Source organism: Drosophila serrata, unplaced genomic scaffold (assembly GCF_035046125.1).
Source record: "Drosophila serrata isolate PLE 108 unplaced genomic scaffold, ASM3504612v1 contig_249, whole genome shotgun sequence".
NCBI lineage: Eukaryota > Metazoa > Arthropoda > Insecta > Diptera > Drosophilidae > Drosophila > Drosophila serrata.
In genome coordinates this window covers 4311537-4332846 of record NW_028257147.1, presented here as the reverse complement: position 1 = coordinate 4332846, position 21310 = coordinate 4311537, and the positions used below count along the sequence as shown (strand labels likewise).

The 21310-nt window shown below is 35.8% G+C and overlaps 2 protein-coding genes across 4 annotated transcripts; one reads left to right on the top strand and one right to left on the bottom strand.

Annotated features, from left to right (window-relative positions):
* The first annotated feature begins 702 nt into the window (after positions 1-702).
* Pvf2 (PDGF- and VEGF-related factor 2) lies at positions 703-19359 on the top strand. Of its 3 annotated transcripts, none has more exons than XM_086832729.1 (5): positions 703-886; positions 1835-2351; positions 13615-13723; positions 18084-18582; positions 18645-19359. In XM_086832729.1, exons 2-5 carry the CDS (start codon positions 1965-1967, stop codon positions 18823-18825), a joined length of 1176 nt encoding a protein of 391 aa, XP_086688855.1. In that variant the 5' UTR covers positions 703-886; positions 1835-1964; the 3' UTR covers positions 18826-19359. The 3 variants fall into 3 exon arrangements, with proteins under 3 accessions (XP_086688855.1, XP_086688857.1, XP_086688858.1); XM_086832731.1 differs by having other exon boundaries at positions 703-1270; XM_086832732.1 differs by lacking the exons at positions 703-886; positions 1835-2351; positions 13615-13723 and adding an exon at positions 16456-16556.
* Ugt307A1 (UDP-glycosyltransferase family 307 member A1) lies at positions 19346-20914 on the bottom strand. The gene is made up of 2 exons (XM_086832733.1): positions 20265-20914; positions 19346-20202 (listed from the first exon to the last, which is right to left on the bottom strand). Exons 1-2 carry the CDS (start codon positions 20912-20914, stop codon positions 19350-19352), a joined length of 1503 nt encoding a protein of 500 aa, XP_086688859.1. The 3' UTR covers positions 19346-19349.
* Positions 20915-21310: the final 396 nt, after the last annotated feature.

Sequence of the window (21310 nt, the reverse complement as noted above, 5' to 3'; positions counted from 1 at the left end):
ATCAAGACTGACTTTTTGTGTTAGCAAATTTAAAAATATGTTTCAGAAGTTTGTAATCTGCCGAAATTAATTTGAAATAATTCCAAGAACTCCTGAAAAATGACTCACGCACTCAAGAGAAATAAAAAGAGAACGAGTGCAGTTTGCTCTTAAAGAGAAAGCACACGCACCGCATTTATACACCCAGAAAAAATAACAGCAAAATAATTTTAATTGCATAAATAAGTTATTTTTATACGCCGTTAAGGGTATTATAATTTTTATCAAAAGTTTGCAAGGCAGTAAATAAATCATTTTCGAGCGTAAAAATCATATTCTTGATTAGCATCAACAGCCGAGTCAAGCTAGGAATATCTAATAACTTTTTCAAATTTTATAAGTCTTATCAGAATTATTTTGAAATTTAAAACTTAATAAAATTATTTTAAAAATTTGTTTTAAATTTTTAAATTCAATTAAACTAATAGAAACCAACACCGAATAGGAATTGAAATGAATGCCTCTTTGGCTTACTTATCATAATTTGCATATAACTATAAAAAACTGGTTTTAAAATATAAAAAACCATTATTTTAAACTGTTAAGCTTACGAACTTAGTACACATTTTTTCCGAGTGTACAAAATGCGATCGGCCGAGAGAGCAAAGATATCGGAGAGAGAGCTTTTCACGGCATAATAGGCTGCTGCGAATCGAAAATTCCATTCATATAGCCGGCAGACTTCATCGTGTGAACATCGTTTCGTTCGTTCGGTCAGATACAGATACATTTTCAAGTTCGGTTCTGTAATAAATATATTTAAATAAATCCGATTTCAATTAAATGTGAAAGTACATGAAATATAAGAAAATAAAAAGAAAGCCCCACAGGAAAATAGTGCAAAAAGGTGCCTTAAATAATCTAATAATAAAAATAAATAATGTCAACAAGTGCTTAAACAATAAACCTAAACAAAGATATTTTAAAAGTGTTTAATAAAATAATGGTGAACTCACAAAAGAAAACAATTGTAAACACCGATTATTAAAAATAATTAAATGTAACAATATTTAATTTGATAACAAATTGTAAGAGTTTATAAAGAAATCTAAAGCAATTTGCTTAACATAAATAAAATAGTTTGCAAATGTGAAACTGTTCCAAAAGTTCGCCGCGGTTTTTTTCGTATTTTTGGTTTTTTTTTAACGTGCTGCCGGCTGTGCGACGATTATTTATTTTACGTGTGACGACCAGACAACAGCAAACAAATTTATTATAAATAAAAAAGAAGGTGGTTTGTTTTTTTGTGGTATTTCGCTACCATTTGCAATACTTGTATCGCATCCGACAAATTCGCCGATTCTGTGCAGCTGTGCGTTAAAAGCGAAGGCGTGTGCCAAAAAATAAACATTAAGCTGCCAAAAATATTTAGCAACTTGTTAGACACGGAAAATTCTCTGACAAGTTTGGCGTTTGGTGAGGGAGGGAAATAATCGCCAGCCCACGAAATATTCAATTAGTAAAACCAAAAATAAATGCCTCATTTGTCTGGTTAAATATATATAAATGTCTGCCTAAAAAAATGGATAGATAAAAATAATATAATTATGTGTAGGAGGGTGACAAATAATAGCCAGTTTATAAAAAATGCAATTAGCAAATTAATGAATTGGGACAAATGACTTAATTAATGGAAAGTGAAAAATGAATATAACCTAAAAGATAAATTTTTAATGCAATGTGACTTGTGGCAGTTATTTAAGAGTTAAGCTTTGCTTAAAATTATATTTGTTACATTACCTAAATGCAGTGGCATAAATCATAAATAAATAAAGCTAAATTTATTTAATTTCAGAAAAGTGCCCCAGTGAAGTGTGCTGCAAAAATGCCAAACAAAAGTTGATCTGATCAGAGTGCTTCTTAAAATTAAAATCAAATTATCAAAGAATACCTTAAAATACTCGAATAAAAATACTCAACTCGAAATGAATCTCCACGTCCTCCTGCTGATGATGATCTTGGTGACCACCATCCTCGCATATTCCACCTGGCCGACCTCATCGTGGCTTGGCACAAATAATAATTACCTTGACGTGAGAAATTCGACCTTGTTTGTGCCTAGATCCACCTCCCATCCACCCACCCACAACGAGGAGAATGAGGAGGACTATGACTATGGGGAGGATCAAGAGGATCATCCGGCTATCAATGTGGCCACATTCTTTCACAAACGGGTGCCACGTCACCCGGGCAACCAGGCGGCGTCGCGCCTCCAATCTTCCTCCCGGAGACTCAGTTTCAACGTCAACGCCCCCTGGCAGCAGAGTGATAACGATAATCACCTCAATTGGCACAGTGCCGCCGACACGGAGGTAAGTCTTTCATCTCGGGACTCTAATCTAGCATATGAGACAAACACTTTGGTGAAACCATAAAAGATGCTGTTGACACGCTCTATTCTTTGCACTTTACTAGTATTTAAAGTGGATTAAATATTACTATCTGGGTGGTGTTTTTCTTTTACTACATTTCTTGGTAAATTAAATCCCATAAATGGGAATACAAAATACTACATAAATTTGTAGAACTATTACCTTTACATTCCAACTAGACTTTCAATTAAATGAATATTTTCGTAATCAGAATAATTAAAGTATCACCTATTTTCCAAGCTAGGCATGGTTTTTTTCTCACTTACTCATGCAAATAAATTCCGAAAGTCGTCTCTTCGGTATCTGCAGCAAAACTTGTGTTGCGCATTAGAATCTTTACGATTCGGATCGGAATGGAAATCATAATCGGCATCGGAACGAGATGGCTCACCTTGAACCCCGGGGCCGTAAATGACTTGATACCGGGTGACTAACCCTGGCGGCACTCACAATCGCTCCGATCTTCAAGCCTCTCGCCGTTTGCAAATCTCAATGTAGGAGATCGCTGCCAATTGGCAGATCACAGATCGAAAAGACCACCCAAATGGCTGAGAAGGATCAAAACGAAGGAGTTATACAATGGTGGCAATTATGAAACGTGTTGCGGCAGGTAGGAGCCACCAATTTGGTTAACAAGGCAATTTGGCGGTGCTTTTAGCTCGATCAAGAAGAAAGAGAGAAAGACAGAGATCCCTAGCCAACAATCGGTTTCACTTTCCGGCCTGTAATTGTGCCGTCCGAAAAGGGGGATCTCCGCCAGAACCTGTCTCTGCTGTTATTTTACTTTATTTTTTTGTTAAATATATACATATATATATATATATATATTTTCTGCCCGTTCCATGGTCGACAGCTGGTCAACAATCACCAGAGGGGGATAATAATAAGAGACGGGCTTGTTAAAGGGATCACTTTCCGTTATGGTGGTCCCATCATTAATTGGCCTAATTGACTTGACAACTTGTAACTGTTTGCCGCCCTTAAAGGGAAATCAATCGTAGAAGCGGGATTTCCTGAGGGACAATTTCTTTGATTTACATTGATTACTCATAATTGAGATGGAACATAGAGAAGAGTTTATCAATGATTACTCATGATATCTCAATTAACAATAACTTACTAGATTTCTAATAAATTCTTAGGATTCTGACAACATTTATATGCAATATTTACTGGTTATATAATCGAGACTCAACCACATTGTCTTAAAGTAATGCTAAAATATTTTCAGAAGCAAAACAATCACAGCAAATGTTATTTTTATATTTAATGAACTTAATTCTTAATAATAACCAAATTCACCAGAATTATTCCGATTTATTATGCATTTAAAATAAAGCTAATTGAAACCCTTAAGACATAAACATTTGAATCTGGAATTCCCCGAAAACGCACACAATCAGTCAATATATAAGTCAAAGCTGATTACTAGACGGCGACAAACATACTCTGTTTGATTCTGGGTGTCACTCTGATTCCCCACAGACATATTCTCCCTTATCTCTGTGAATATAAATATATATACATACATATAGACAACTTTGCACAAGTATGATCCAATGCCACAGTTGCTTTAATAAGCTCTCACGATATGTTCATGGAGGATGAAAGGGGTATGGAGTTGGATTGGGGTTCCGATGCACTCAGGCGGCATAAAAAGCTTATGGTCTGTGGTCATGATTTTACCTGAATACCCAACCTGTGCTACAGCTGGCCCCGTCTTCCCTTTGACCTCCCAAAAGAGGAATTTAATATCTGCTTGTTTGAGCTGAATTTTCTGCACATCGCTATCCCCCTTCCGCACAGTTTTCCACCCACCTTGGGAAATGGTTGCAGTTTCTGACAAACTCCACACGTATGTATTTATGTATCGTTCCATCATCATCATTTCTCCCCGTGTGTTTACTCTTTCCCTGTTTATTTGCAACCACATTCCGTACGCATAACTTCACTCAAATTAAGAACTAAGAATGGGTCGCATTCAGCCCAAGAGTTTACACATTCCAGGACACGGAAACATTTCTCCAAAATTTCACATTAATTCACAAGCATTACAAAGCAAGAATATAAAATAAACATTAAATGTTGCTCAATATTTAATAACAAAACAAAATAGGCAAGCCGCAAATAGGTCAGAATAATATGTGGCACTGCAACTAGCCATAATATAAATACTAAACTATAATAATCGATTATTCAAGAACTTTGTTGCTCTATCACAAGATCTATAAAATGTAAATTTTTATATTTATAGCCCAATGTGCGATTAATATAACTTGATCTAGTCGTTGGCATCGCTAGACTCATAAAAGTATAATCGCAATAGTTGAATGACTATCTTTGAGGGAATTGGAATGAAAATAGGTTATCTTAGGTAAATAAGAGAAATAAATTACTAAATATAAATATAAATCTAAAGCAAGTAAAGTATAAATTGGTAGCAGTGTTAACTTAAACCAAATGAGGCTTAATCAACAGCTGGCCTTAAACTCAAAAGATAAGACCTGGCGATTTAAAACACTCATTTAAAACGCAGACTAGACAAATTAAGTCTAAATATAGTTATTTATTTATATAATTACGTTTTGGGAAAAATGTTCTCATTTCTTCAGTTAGAAAACTTTGCGACACATTACCAGCAAAGTAGATTACATATACAAAGTTTACTTATATGAAAGGGTTAAAAAATCGAGTAGTTTTAGGATTTGAAGTGAAAAACATAGTAAATAAAACTTGTTTTAACATAAATATTTAATGTATACATTTCAAAATTCAATGAAAATTCATAATTTCGTTAAGTAATTAGGATATGATACTTTGTATTATTCCAAAATAGGTTCTATTCAAAGCATCTGTCTAGAACAAAATGCAAATATTTTCGAGCTGCTGTTTGAGCTGCTGTTTGCAACTGAAACAATTTCACTTTCGTTTCGTCGGCAAATCGAGAGATAAACACAAAGTTCTCCTCAGCGTCCCCATAAAATCTCCATTCCCCATAAAATTAGTTGACCCCATCTATTGCCACACAGAGTTGAACGATGAAATCTGTTGCTACGCACACCGCTTTATAGCCAGGGGGATAGTGTAAATATCTGGGGGAATTCATGATTTATTGGCAATCTTAATGTGACGCGCTTTTCCATACAAAAAAAAAATATATATAGGAGACAAAAAAAAGTAGAGCTAATGACAGGCAAATCGGCTTATGACATAATGGCAAACCACTTTCGGGCGGTCTACATAGTACACATAAACATATACATATATATACCAACGATCTGGCCATGATTTATAGTCCTACCGAAATAAAGTATATAATGCGGAAGCTCTAAATTTATATGGCAAATCTATAAAGTTTTATATTATTAATTCCGATGCCGCATCGCGCCATCTAATGAACGTGGAAAACAAGCGGCAGGGAAAAAGAGTTTACGGAATGTGTGGGGAAACTGGTCGGTCGCCAGACCAATAAATTAAGATCCAAAAAGTTCACGCTTTTGGCAAACGGACATAATTTAGTGGCCCCGACTGTGCGAACTGGCTGATTGATCGCCGGGCGACTTGTTGGCCATTAAACGGGCCGTGCGCCAAGAGTCACGCAATTAAAACCCACCAGCAAATATAAATCACGGCCAAGACGAGGCCTTAATACACTCCACGCTGGCATAAATCATAGAAATTCCTTTGTTCTAAATTTAATGGGAATTTCTCTACATTTATCTATGATCTATGATTTCAGAATATCAAAGGAGTTTAAGGATAAACATAAAAATTAAGAAATAGTTTGCATTCTTGAATTTCTCTGATAATTTATTTGCTGTGACAAGCCAGAGATCATTAATCACACCTTCTGCAACTCATTTAAAATGTATTAAAAATATACTTATAATTTTAATCTAATTATTGTATAATTCAAACATATTTCTTCGCACATATTTTGTCAAAAAGTCAATATTTCCTTCTGTGTCAGTCAGTGTATCCGACTTTTGATAAATTCAAACAAATTGCAGATTGAAAAGTCAATCTAGACCAGGCCAGACAAGTCGAGAGATCGGTGGATCGATCGGTGGATCGATGGTGGTGGTGCAGCAACGTTTCAATCTCTTGGGCAATCTAGCGGCAATCTATCGGTGCGTGTGGGCGTTGCAATTAGAAGAGTCAGACATCCCCGACACTCCCATATGCCCCATGCTCCTAACTCCTACCTCCCGAGATCCCCAGATCCCCAGATTCCCTGCCATTTGCCCAGACATGTTCTTCAATTCGACGTCTCGACTGGCAATCAGTCTCTCGATCGATCCCTCAGCGACTTGCATGATGATGATGCATCAGTTCACATTTCCGGCATTCGCTGAGACTTGCAACATGTTGCAGCAACTTTTGTTGTGACTGGGCCGACTTAATTGGGAGGCGCCTCCTGGGCGAGTTGGAATCGATTGCTGATTCATCTTGGAGCAGAAATATATACCTGATCACAAAAAGGGAGTTCTTTTCAATTAATCAGGGAATTCAATAATCAAATTAAGGTTTTCAAAGTGATTTTAGAAATAGGAGAAATTAATGAGGGAGTCATCAATGAATTTCTTTAATTAGTACTCTGGAAAATTAAGCTTCAAGCTTCTCTTTTTTAATAGTTTTAGTCTAAAAGGGATTTTAAAACTATCTAATATAAAACAGCTAATATTTAACTAAAATTTTATTACCAAAAAGCTCATATTATCGATTAACTAAGATACATTTACGTACCAATCAAACTTTATAAGTAATTTCATACACAAAAGCTCACGTAATCAATAAACTAAAGAAGCCCTGATCAAATTTGTTAAAGAACAAAATAAATAGCTCTCAAGTCAATAATTTTTAAATACTATTAATCATTTTCCACCTCTAAAAGAGAAGATGCTTCCATTTCACTTTGTTTTAACGACGGCAGCCCTGATTTCTGGTGGCCTGTTCTCTGGCCAAAAACCAGCTAGGCTCTGTCATTGACATTGGATGGATATTATGGCCATTTATGGTCCCAAAGGCGGCGGCTTCTTTGCTTTCTGATTTTAGCTTTTTTGTACGTTGATGCTTTCCGTTTGGCTGCTTTCGTTTTCACAGTCGGCCGAAAGCAAACAAATATAAAAATTGTCATAATAAACGGACACAGAGACGCCGGTCGCGGCACATTTCGCGGCTACATTCGCTCGTTAAAAATTAAAAAGCATTTTATACTTACGGCCGGTCCTTTTTTTCGCATTTCTTTTCTGTTTCACTGGGTGTCTTTTTATTTTTTTGTTTAAAACTTGCCCCGCTAAAAAGTATAAAATTGTATGGGCTTTTAATGCAAGTAGTTTCAATTGAGATATAAACCAGAAAGGAAACTAACGGTGGGAAGACGAAGTTTACATACCCTTGAAGTTTATATATATATTTAATTATAGTATCGTATGGGAAATCGATCATAACTAACTTATTTGAATAGATTTTTATCTATGTATATATTTATATGGCAATTTTCTTCTACCAATCAAAGCTTAAACAACTCAAAACTAAGCTAAAAACACATTAATTTTAATACGGCATACTTTCCAATGTTATTTTTTATTAGATTAACCAATCTGCATACTTAATTTCAAATTTAAAAAATTTAATTTTTTGCCCATTCTTAAAAATTTTGTATCTTTCTTTCAAAAAAACGAAAATAAGGGTGGTTTTTCTTTAAAATATTGTTATATCGACTCGGTTATCGATGCTGATCAAGAATAAGTGTGATTTATGGGGTCGGAAATGACTTCTTCATTTAGTTTCAAGCTTCTGACTCAAATTGTAATACCCTAAAAGGCCATATAAAAATTTAAAAAGCCAAGTAAATATGCAAAGTGTTGCTTATTTTTAATTACTTAAGTTTATGACCAATTTGTGTGGAGGCAGGGGCGCCGAGTGTCTGCCTAATTGGTACTTTTATGTCAAAAAATAAAAAAAAACAAAAGGAGAAAATGTGTAAAGAGAGCACAATGGGAAACTAAAATGAAACTGAAATTAAGCATACGCCATGTGGTCCAGCCTATTTGCCACTTTTGCAGGGGCGTGTGCGTGTCTGGGCCATGTTTACAATTCTATATAAAAAGACGAAAAGAAAAAAAAAGAACACTGAATAAGAGAATCGAGGCGGACAATTTCCAACACGCTGCTCGCTGCGCTTTTTCGTACATTTTCAGTGCTTAGCTTTTAGCCAAATTGCAATTGCTACATTTTTGCATCTCGCGGCAACTCGCATTCAACAGAAATTAAGAAAACACTGACGGCAAGGCCTCTAAAAACGGGGAATCAGTGTGAAATTTTTTACGATGACAACGAACTGGGAATCCCCTAGAAAAAAATATAATTCTTTATGCAAATGCAAGTGAAAGGAAATATCAATGAATCTTTATTCATTTTAATGTAGAAGAATGCAAAGTATTCATTCAATTATACAGATGCTAATGAACTTTGTATTAATTTTTATTACTGTTTCTGTTTTTTTTTTTATATATATAAAATTATAAAGTAAGACAAGTATTTACTACCTTTTGTGGTCTTTGTTTAATGGAATAAATAACTAGTATTGTTTTTAAAATAAAAGTATACATTATAGAATTGAGCATAAGTTTATATATTGATCATCATTTTATCTATTAATCATATTATCATCTAAAAATAATGTATCATCTTGTTATTTATTCAATCTGTCTAATCATGAAGTCATCTTTCTAGGATTCCCTTAAATTCCTCAAGATCCACTGAACTTTAATCTATATTTTACAAATACATATAGTTTCCATTACAGTCAATGGCTTTCTCTCATTGACTGGTTTACTTATCGCAAATATCGTCATACCCGTTGGGGTTAAAATTCTAATTTAGCAAAAGCAATTTATTGTGGAGCTGCCTGAATCTGCTTCCCCATTTATACTTTAGACTTTTGAGGGGGGGACTAAATGTCCAAAAAGGGGGGCATATTAGTGATAGAGAGCCAGAAAGCTGGCCCTGTTTGCTGTACTCTCTTTGGCATAAACAAATATTGGATTGCACTATATGAAGGAACTGTCTGAGGCGTCCGTCCCCCCCTCTCTCTTTCTTTCTTTCTGACAATCATTCATCCCCCTCATAACCCAACGCCCCTGGTTTGTTTGCACAGTTGTTGGCAGCGAATTTGTTGGCCAGACTCTGCTGATGAAGTTTCTCCCAGTTCTTTTACTTTTTTTTTGTTCATCTTTTGTCCATTCACGCATTTTACAATGCCGCAAAAATGGAGTAGAGAGGGGGTGGGAGTGGGGTATTTAATCTTGACCAGGAACAACCAAAGGGGAACACCTTAAGCCCTGTCAGAGGTTCTACTGTCGGAACACCAAGGGAGTACACTGAACTAACACTAAACTATATTAATTTATTAGTGTTTTTAGCCTTTTCTTATTTAAATTTTTGTTAAAAATGATTCATATTTTGTTATCTTATTTATGAAATATAAAAAAACAGAACACACCAAGACAGATTTATGTCTATTTCATCATCAAAGTGTGACAAAGCCACTTAAATAAATCGCAATAAGCGAATGAGCTAATTATCTACAGCTTCCGGTGCTTTATATCTTTATTCTTGAAATAAAATAATTACACAAATTAATGAAGTATAATAAAGAATTGTTATTGGTTAACTATTCAAATCTTTCTTATAATATATTGCTGTTCAGTGTAGCCTCATAATCTATACTATTGATTTCCTATTTTTTATTATTTTCAAACTGCGAGGTTTTTGCCCCAATTTCCTCTTGAGCTGAGTGTAAGGGATAAGAGGGCATCATAAAAAACTGTACTGGGTGCGCTATTTGCATTTGGCTCATAACTCTTTTGATTGCAAATAAACCCACGACAGGCTCTTTATTATTGTTGTCGCTGCTGCCGTTGTTGTTACCTTCTGGCTCGTAAAATACCAAACACAAGTCACACCCACGCCAGGAATCCCAATTGAGGCTAAACAAAAAAGGTGACGGTGAAAAAAAGCAAGAGTGAAAAATAATAAAGAAACTGCTCCTCCTTCGCCGTCCAAAAGCATCCTTCAAACGCTTCCAAACAGAACAACAGGCAAATGCAAATGAAGTTTGCTCTTGTTGTTGTTTGTTATTTTTTTGTTTTTTTATTTATATTTTTTATTTAATGGGCAAGAGGTGCGTCGGGGGCCTAACAGAGCACCAACTGTTTTCGAATACTGTCAACCCGGCAGACACTTAATGGCTTTTTTTGTGTTCATTCATGTGTCCCTGTCACAAACTTCTCTTTCACGGTGAAAAAATAGGGGAATTCGAATTTTAAATTAATTTTAAATATTTATTTAAATTGAGTGTATATTGATAAATTTTACCCCTTTATTTTATAAGATATCTTAAGCAGATATATCCAAAAGGATAAGAATGTATCTGTTGTAAAGAATAGCCAGGCTCTTCCCTTAAGTTAAATACCATTTTAAATCAGAATAATGTCAAAACAAATTAAGATTTATATGACCAAATGTAAAAATTTAATATATAAACCCTTTTAAAGTAATATAAACCCCTTTAAAATTATTTTACCTAGACATATAGAACTAAGAAGTAACTTTAAACGCACTTTCCTCCCATATCCAATATAACTTCTCCTAGAACTTATCTAGATGTTTCTTCCTGTGCCGCTGTAGCTCCGGTTCCTGCTCCTGGGATTGGCACTGCAGATTGATGGTAATTCCAGGGGGCAGTGGCGGAGAGCCCCGGGAGAAGCGGCGGGAGTCGCCAACTGCCAACCTGGATGAAATGGCCGTGTCATGGCTGAGCATGCGTAATGAAGCTTAAGTAGAACTGGTTATACAAAAAACAACAAAAAACTATATAAAACAGGGTCGAGGTGTTGCCTCCAATAAGATGAGAAAAAGATGAGATGCACGGAGTAGACAGTGAGTGAGGAAGGTGGAGGGATTCCGCAGCGGATTCGGTTGACTTTGATTCATCTTAGCCAAGCGATCGCTGCAAGCCAAAACGAGCAAAATGTTAGGCATTAAAATGAAATCAAATGATAGAGGATGCAGGCCAACATGATGACTCAGAAGATAAACAAAGGCATTAAATGGAAATAGTACAAGGGAAAAGTATAAAACTACTTTTTTAGGGAGATCTTAGAAGGGGTGATGAAGTTCTAAGAGATTAAATCTGGGACAATAATTTTATTAAATTGGGAAATATTTATATTAAATATTTCACATGGTCATGCTTTCACAAAGGTGATATAAATTAGCCGGGAATTACACAAACATTATTAAATGTTATTTGCCAAGAGAGCATTTCTCATAATATAGCAACAAATAAAATATAATACTTAAATAGTTATTTTTTGTTGACTCTACTAATTAAGATTTATAAAAAACGAGAAAGAATTCAGAAGTAATAAGTTCCAAAATCAATTGAGAATGTATTTAAAATTGAGTCTCTTTAGTCCCCTAAATTATTAAGATCAATGAAGTATCTCATGGATGCTATATTTTTCGCTAGAAAACATATAGTAAAATCTTTTACTGTTCTACATCCTCTGACTTGGCCTTCAATTTCGATTCAAGATTCAATCTACAACCAAACTCCCTGCAATTGAAAGCCATTCGCCTCCATTTCGCTGGCCATTTCACTTAACGCTTTGGTGACTCCGGTTGGGAATGCTGCTGCGAATTGAGTTGTATCCTGGCCGCCTTTTCTCACATTTCCCCCTGTTATCCTTGGGCCATGGCTCCTGATCCTGCTCCTGCTCCTGCTGGTGTCATTTTTCTTACATGCACACTTCATTTATTACCCCCAGAGGGCGGTGGGGCCCCACTGCTTGTCGCATTATGTATCACTTATATGCATGTCGTTAGTTTTCATGACATTCGGGTGTTCTTTTTGTAGTAGTGGAAAAGGGTTGAAAAGGTTGGGGAATACGTGGGAAAAGCAAGTGCATCCTTTTGTTGAAAATCGATACTAGGAGGATCTGAGTGTGTGTGTGTGGGCAATGCAAATTGCAAAAGTTTTCCAATGCAACCGCTACCTCGGCACTCTTTGCTCTTTGAGCTGTAAGTGATAGCTTTTCAGGTGCTCTCAGGTGTGGCACACAGTTTTCCCAACACACTCTGCACACTCCTGGCACTTGTTATTTTTCTGTTTTACGTTTTCCTGCGGCTTTTTGTTTGGAGCGTGTTAAAAATCTGTTAAATAAATCACAATTGCTGCGTGAGCACATGCCAGCATAAATCACAAAAGCATAAATTCAATTTAATTTTTCGTTCGTTCTGTGCAAACATCATCACATTTTATGCTTCTGCAGGTTGTGATGAAAAATAAGGGGGTTTCGATACATAAATAGAAAAAGGTTTTAATGATCACCAATCAACAATTTGTTAGAATAAAATTTGAGGTAAGGAGTATCGATTTCATACTAAATTAATCTGAAAAAAGACCCTTTAAAATGTTACAAAATTACATGAATTTACACAAAATTTCCTAGGCATATAATATTACATCAGATTATGTAAATACCTTTATTAATTTCGCAATATAATAAAAATAACTTACAAAAGCAACAGAAGTTGCTTATCGTTAAAAATTTTTTCTTCTTTTTTTAAAATAGAATAAAGTCATACAATTATTTTATAATAAAATGCTTTAAAAATCAATAAATACTTTATAAAGGTACAAAGAATCCTCTTTAAATTAATATACTCGTAAACGGTTTTTGTTTATTATTAATAACTTCAATGAATTAAAGTGAACTCCTTTAAACTTCAACCTTTCCCTTCAAATATTTCCCTTAAAGTTCCCATTGCACAATCCAATTTATTAGCTTCTCCATATTATTTGCAGACCCTTTTTTTATTATCACCCAAAAATACAACAAATAAAAAATTCGTACATTTTTCATGGTTGAAAAAATGTGTGAAGAGAGAAATTCCAGCACATTGTGCAATAAAAATGAAAGCAGAAAAAAAAAGAGAGTTCTGTGAATGGGGATATAGAGTTACGTGGTTTTCGTGCAACCAAAAAAAAATACGTTAAAAATAAGCCAACTCTAACTATAAATAAGCAGTATTTTCGCATATGTTGCGGAATATCTGCATTGCCATATGCATATATATCTGTTTTCAATAACAATGTTCTTCTTTTTTCGTGCTTTTTCCATGGCTTTCATAGGACGATGGCTATCAATCGGATCAGGCACAGCCGGGGGAGCTAACGGCCAGGAAACTGCAGCAAGTGGGAACCCAAGAAGGCGTCCTGGAGTACAGAAAATATCATACCAGTGAGTATGCTGGGTTTATCTTTTCCTTTATTTTTTGTTCCCCCTTTACCCGGGTTCATTGGGGCCATTAAAGATGTCCCTGCCCCGTTCCGGTCCCCCTTGGTAATTGTGCCTCAAATAGATGTCCGAGGCGCCCGCCCATGATCATCACGTTCTGGCCATAAAAAATGTGCTAAGCAAATGGGCAATGCTCTATGCGAAAGGGCAAAAACAAGCCAAACAAAACGCCACCAAATGGCCTTTGATGTTGAGAGGGAAGGGCCAGGAGCACAGTGGCAGTCAATAGGTTAGGGATACTAAAAAATGTATATCTCTTACTAGTTATTCCTAAAAATAATTAAATTTTTTAAGAGTTTCCCTAAGGCAAACTCTCTTGACTTATATAATTTATTAGTAAAACAATATATATATTTACTCGAAAAGCAGCTTAGATTTAAATATATATTTCTTTGAAACTTTCAAGGATTTCGTCAAATAACTTTTAACAAATTATTCTATATATTTCGTATAGTTTTATAACTTCAAGATCTATTATTTAATTTACCTCAATTGTATTAGCTTCTAGCTATAGTCCCTGGCAATCCCAGTTGTTTTTCCTGTTATTTATGACAATGGAAATGAAAATGACTGTTTTATCCTTTGGCACGTGACTCTCCTTGTGAATGATGGAAAACCAGAGCACAAACGTCAACAAAACAAGATGGTTGAAAAGTCTGGCCTGAGTTTAACTTACGCACTTTACTTTCTAACTGTGGAAAAAGTAAGTGAGTGAAAATTTCGCCTTAAGAAGGAGTTGACAAATTACATACCAAGATGTTTTCCCACCAAGTTTTTCCCTTTTATTTTTTTTATTTTTGGTTTGCTGTGTCTCTTTTGGGTCTCTGGGGTGATGCATCTGCGCTTTCATTGCAATTAAAAGGAGAGTTGTCTTGTTAAACAAACAAACTAACATACACACTCTTAATTTAAGTAGTTTGGTTTGTAGATATTTCTTTTATTTTTTGGCTAGAGGGAATTAGAGACTTGCATAGATCTTGCCAATTATTTCATTACAAGCCGAGAGCTACGAGGATTACAAAAAAAAAAGTCAACAAATAGCAGAGGTACATTGGAAACAATTTTATGTGTTTTTGAGTTTAAAATTCTCTTATTATAAAAATAATTTATATACAAAATCTAATGCCACATTAGATAGGGTTTCTTTCTTGGAAATTTAGTTATAAACTAAATTATTTGTATATCTTTGTCAGAAAGAAATAATATCTTGAGAATTATACGCTAAATTTTAAAGCAAAAGGAAAAGTTTTAAAAGAAACATTGAACTTTTGAAAACAATTTATTGCAACTGTAATAAGAATACATATATTTTATTGTTATTTAATTTAATTGTTAATTTATTTATTAATTAACATTTTTTGCGCCAAATAAATACTTGAGAATTATATTTAAGGAAACGTACTAAAAACTTCCAGCAAGAAACTAGTTTTAGTATAGATAGATCTATATCAATATTCAATAGTTTATTTTAAATTCAATTCGCTAAATAATTAATATATAGAATATCAAAATGAATTGATTAATTAATGAAATAAAAGAATACTTTTTGTTATATTTTTAACTCCAATTTATATGCCTTTTCTTTGCGTGTAGCAATTACAATTAGGGGACAAACACACAGGCTTAACCCAGACCCCTGACAATGAAATGTGAGCTCGCTGTATCTCAATATCTTTTTTTTTTTGTTGTTGTAGTATTTTCCCCCCTTTTTTCCACTGCGTCTTTCTTTCTGTCTCGTTTGCATTTGAGTGGAAAATTGCTGTCGCTTAATGGGCGCGAAAATTGTTTTTGGGGGAAAACCGTTAAGAGCGTGTGGACAACAACAGCCGGCAAAAGCCAATGAAAGTGTGTCACTAAGCCTGGGAAATTGTCAATGAAATGTAGCCAGTACATAAATGCATAATGATGCAACAATTTTCTTATCTCATTTCGATTTTTCCAATAGCAGTGGCTGTTGTTTTTCGGTGTTTGTTGGTTTTTAGCTCTCCATTGGCTTACTTGGCAGTTAAGTTTATTTATTTACACGCCATCGAATATTTGCACATCGTTGTTGATTGTTTGTCTTGTGCTTGCCGATTTCGGTTACTTATTTTGTTTAATTTTCCTGAACGTGTGACAATTTCATGATCTTGTTTACAAGTATTTGCAGATTAAGCGGAACGGCAAATATTGATCAATTAGTTTGGAAAATCATATACAAGTACAGATAGAGTTTATATTTATACTTCTTTCACTTGGAACTTGTTTTATTATGTTCCTTAAATGCATAAAGAAAGTTCTTTGGCTTATGCATAAACTTTTTCTTTCTATTAAATGAGGTGTAACATTTGGCATCACTTTGAGAGAACTTTATTGGCCAAGCTCAATGGATAAACTATGGCAATTTGCGGAAAAGGGCCAAGTCAATCCTCTCGCCTCATCATCCCAAGAATTGCCCCACATTTTCATGGGCAAATCTGTCAAGTTCAAAGGCGGCCCAGCCAGACTTTCCTCAACTCACAACACACAACTGCAATTTTCACCTCTCCCCGCAAGCAGGGGGGGGAGGTCTATATGCCCCGTTTTTCCACCCCACCGCTTTCCTTCTATGACTCTGAGTTCTCTGTCCTCAGTCCTTGGTCCATGGAGCTTGTTGAACTAGAGCCCCTTGAATTATTCATGTGGCTGCTGTGGCTGAAGCAGTCGCTCCACATGTTCTGAGGCAGTCGGAACACCATCTCCACCAGCAGGAACTATGGCTACAATAGCTACCTGAAAATACACCAAGGGAAATTGGGTAGTTATTATAAAATAATATAATATAATATATATAATATAAATAATATAAAATTGGGTAGTAATAAAGGAATATAAGTACAAATCTTTGTATATAAAATGCTGAGTTAAAGAGTTTTAGATATGCGATATAAAAGAGTAATAGAAGTTTGATAATCAAATAGTTATTAGGGATTTTAGTCTATTGAAAAACTTATTGATTCTATATTGATTCTTAATTTTTCAATAGTTATGCTTAAAGGTCCTTAAAAACTAAGTTTACATTTATTTTTCTCTGTGCATCAGAGCACACCACCACACCACTCCCCCTTCCTCGACGCTCGTTAAGTTGATGATTCAATCATGAAGCGTTTATGAAAATTACATATGGATCCAACAGTTGGATCTCCCTTTGAGATTCTAACAGAATGTTGGTAAAGGAATGGTAACCAGAACTAGGACCATTGACTAGGAACTGGGGATTAGCTTGCTTAACAGCATTTTGGGAGGTCTTTGGAACCACACTCTGCCCCTCCAGTTCCATCTCCTCCAACTCCTCATCGATCTCATTGTGCCTCCTGCCACTTTACGACCGTCAGACAACCGAGGAGAAAATTAATTCCGCATGCAAAGATCTTCTCTTCTGAGCGCTTTTTATAGTCGCAAGTTGCGACTCGCGACAAAAGGCAAATAACGGTAAAGTTAAGTCCGCCAAAGGCCATAAAGGTGCAATCTCCAGTCAACGATCAATATAAAAAAAAAACCTTAAGAAGAAAAATAAGGAACATGGCACAAATGATCTTAAGCCGCTTCTGGGATGGCAGAAAAGCCAGTCAGTGGGCGATCGAATCGAAAAATCGCTACCGAAAGGCATTGAAAATGCTGCTGTTGACTGGAAAAAAAAGAAATATCCAGGAGTTTACTGAACTTTAGTAGGCTATTAAGTAATGAACCTGGTAACCGGTTGCGCCAATGACACACATTTGCCAAACACTTTGGTTATAAGTTAAAAGCAAAACTTATTAAAATTGCCACATTCAAGGGGATTATTTCGAACAGCCATAGTAGCGTATACATAAAATATTTAAGTGCAAATATTTATTACAAAGAATTTTGAATGGAATCAAGAGACTAAGCTTATAAAATATGCGAAAAGGTATATTTTTTATTGATTTTTTATGAAGTTAAAATTAATAGTCGAAAAATTCGGATGGCCTTTAATTGTACAAAATATTCATACTTAATGGGAGTTTCTTTAACTGTCTTAAAATTTAAAACACAATAATACTTTTAGTTCAAAAACTGCATCAAACATATATATTTTCTCAAGATTTTGATATAATTTGAAAGTAGATACCTTCAAGGTTTTAGTTTATACTAGTTTTCAACAAGGGGAGATGAGATTTAAACCTCTTTCAACCTCTTTCTAAGACCTCTCTCTAGGTACTCTTTAACTCAACTCTTAACTTTAACAATATAAATCTATATCCATTATTATAAATCCATTAATTTCCCCAAATATTTACCCATGAATTTGTATCTCCCACAGACCTCCAGGAACTCAATCAAATGGCAAGGGAACACCGGGCCTTTGTGCAGCGGGAGGGCAGGTGTCGTGTGCCCAAGCCTCAGGTGATCTACATGACCAAGGAGACCAATACGGTCTATTCCCCGCGTGCCACAATCCTGCATCAGTGCAGCGACACTGTGGGCTGTTGTGATCCGGGATTCACCTGCAAGATGAAGCGAAACGAGACCGTGAACCTGGTGTTCTCCGTTCACGTCAACAACAAGTCAATGGCCCGCATTGTTCCAATGCTAAACCACACCGAGTGCGGATGTGTGAAGGTGGAGATACGTCGCAAGCGGAGCACAGCCTGCAGGTGTCCCAAGCACTTCATAGACTTTAGCTGGCCATTGATTCAATCGGAGGAGGAGGAGAAGGAGCAGCAGGCGGAGCAGCGTTGCCGATGCGACTGCCATCTCAGCGATGATACCTGCAAGCGGTTGAAGAATGGCGAGGAGGGATTCTCCGTGATGGAGCGACGGTAAGATAAATATTTATATTAAATTTTTAATTATTCTTAATTTCTTAAATTCTCTTTTACAGACGCATTCAAAGCGGAGACAGCAGTCCACCATTTTGCAATTATGGCCCCTACGACAAGAGAAATGGACGCTGTCCACGTCCTGGTTATCAAAATCAAAATCAAAATCAGTATAAGAATCCGAATCTGAGCTATTATCAGCCAGGACATTTCCAATCGAAGCGCCTGCATGGCAAGAGCTAAACCCCAAACATCCCCAATCCCCAAAACTGTGCATAAACTAAATACTACTTATGCACTACCGCTACTTATTACAAACTCTACTTACTACTACTATTTAAAAATTGCATGCCATTTGAAAACATCCATAGCAGTGACGCTGAATCTTCCAATGAGGAAGATCTTAGAGAAAACTTCAATAAAAAATACGTCTAGTGGAGCACCTTCCAATATGTTAAGTCGTTAGTATTAAGAGCTATAATATGGATTGATTGCCTTGCTCTAATGACCCATGGTCATCCTGTGCAGACAAAAATCTGTGCAGAGTATTTATAATTATAAAAAAACTATTAATTACACAACATTTACTATTAAAATCAACCCAGAAATAATTCAAGCCCCATATTTCGGTCAGAAGAAGAAGAAGTATTGTCAACCAACAACATTCGAGTGTACTTAAGTAAACGTCGATTAAGTTTCATCTCTTAAGCTACTTTATGTTATATATATATATTATATATTTGTATACAATTAAACGATACTTCTAGTCACAGCAAACGATTTATTTTTTTGAGTATAATTATAACCAAAATTAAGCCCCCATAGATGGTAACATACACATCTATGAATTGGTATTCAATCCAATTTAATTGATTGGATAGATTGTACAAGTTTCTAGCACCATTATGACGAATGATATACTCCAACCAAAAGGTGGCCAGGTCACTGGAGTTCATTGGACGATCGCGATAGAGTTGAGAGGCTTTTGATATAGTTTTGGTATATTCTGATTTATCAAGTATTCTTTCCATGGCTTGATGGAGTTCAATGTGTGTTAGATTGTTAGTAGACAGGGTCAAACCCCACTGTTTTGATTGCATTCTCTGAAGATTGACTCGCTGATCTCCTAGCAAAGGTAACCCCAGCATGGGTACTCCATAGTAAAGAGCCTCCGAGATACTGCCCTTGCCTCCGTGAGTGATAAACAATTTAACTTTTCCACTTGCCAATAGCTCACATTGTGGCCACCATTTGGATATTTTTATATGGGGATAATCCCAACCAATGACACTACCATTTGCTCCATCGTATGTCCAGTATATATCATAGTCCGTAAAGTGGGAGAAGGATTTTGTAAAAGTATACACCAAGCTTTGTGGCGATTTACGCCAAGTAAAGCGTGTGCCTAAACTGAAGATGATTATAGATCTATTTGATGATGATATTTCCAGGGAGTTCTTATTTAATTGTTGCTCCAAGAGAATGCCTCCAATATCCACCATATTGGGTAATACAGGAGCTATGGGTCCTTCACTAATCGCATGATGATTACTTAAGGTCAAAGCAACCGAACGACGCATGGTTTCAAAACTGGGATATTGGGGTTCGGGAAAGTGTAAACTATAATTAAAGAATTATATTTTATATCAATATACTATGAAATTTATGAATATGAAACCTACATGTAGATTTTCCTCATCACTCTCCTGGCCATCATTTCCATAAGTTTCTCCCAAATACCAAAGATGCAAGCTGAGATGCCACTTCTCTGCTGACTGTCATAGGGTTGTGGGACATACCAACGCTCTTCGGGATTGCCCATTAGACTGTTCACGAATCCTGTGGGCTGTTGGGTGGATATTATGGCCACGGGACACTTGAAATGGGCAGCCACTCCCAGCAGATGATCATTGAAGTGATAGCCCAGAAGCATGAGATCGAATTGAGATTTGGGAGCACTATTAAGGAATCTCTTCCATTCAGGGATATTAAGCAAGTCACCCGATTTCTCCAGACGATTAAACATTCTCTCCAGGCGGAGCAACAAGTCCGAGGAAGAACGGTGATCAGGCTCATCCTTTGGCTGCTCCCAGGGTATTAAAATGTGTGTTATATTCTCTTGTAAGGCATAATCCTCCAATGGCAAAGTGGTTACCAGAGTCAACTGGTGACCCTTTTGGACCAGAGCTTGACATACTGCCAAATGGACCATTAACTGGGAACGATGAACGTTGACAAAGAGACCCAAAATGTGATGGGACTCCACCGAGGTAAATGAAGCGGCGTAAACGAGCCACAAAAGTGACCACCAACTGGCCGGCGATCGGTTCATGACTGAGAGTCCCACAATTCAAATTCACATTAACAGGTAATTAGCACGGCGACCGGCACAGACAATCAATCAAAATGATAACTTATTGACAACAAGCTATGCATTTCGTTACCCAACAAAATCGAGTAAAAAATCGTGACGTCAAGAGTAATGAGATATGACATCATAAAAAGTTTAAAATCTGGGTAATATAATACTAAAAAAAAAGGTTAAATATTAGCGTGGGAAATCTTTATAATATATATATACAAAATCCGTATTTCCTATATCCAATGTCGCACCACAATTGACACCCCACAAAGGCGTTGGAGCACAGCGATTAATTACCCCAAACCACATATCAATGCCCAACTTAATTACTATGTAATTTAAGCTTATTTGCGGTTTTTTACTTTA

Bases quoted from the DNA above. Each gene is read 5' to 3' on its own strand.
- Pvf2 (XM_086832729.1), top strand. From the start codon at position 1,965: ATGAATCTCCACGTCCTCCTGCTGATGATGATCTTGGTGACCACCATC. The intron at 2,352-13,614 runs GTAAGTCTTTCA...TGGCTTTCATAG, and splicing joins ACAGTGCCGCCGACACGGAG to GACGATGGCTATCAATCGGA. The intron at 13,724-18,083 runs GTGAGTATGCTG...TATCTCCCACAG, and splicing joins GTACAGAAAATATCATACCA to ACCTCCAGGAACTCAATCAA.
- Ugt307A1 (XM_086832733.1), bottom strand. From the start codon at position 20,914: ATGAACCGATCGCCGGCCAGTTGGTGGTCACTTTTGTGGCTCGTTTAC. The intron at 20,203-20,264 runs GTAGGTTTCATA...CTTTAATTATAG, and splicing joins GTGATGAGGAAAATCTACAT to TTTACACTTTCCCGAACCCC.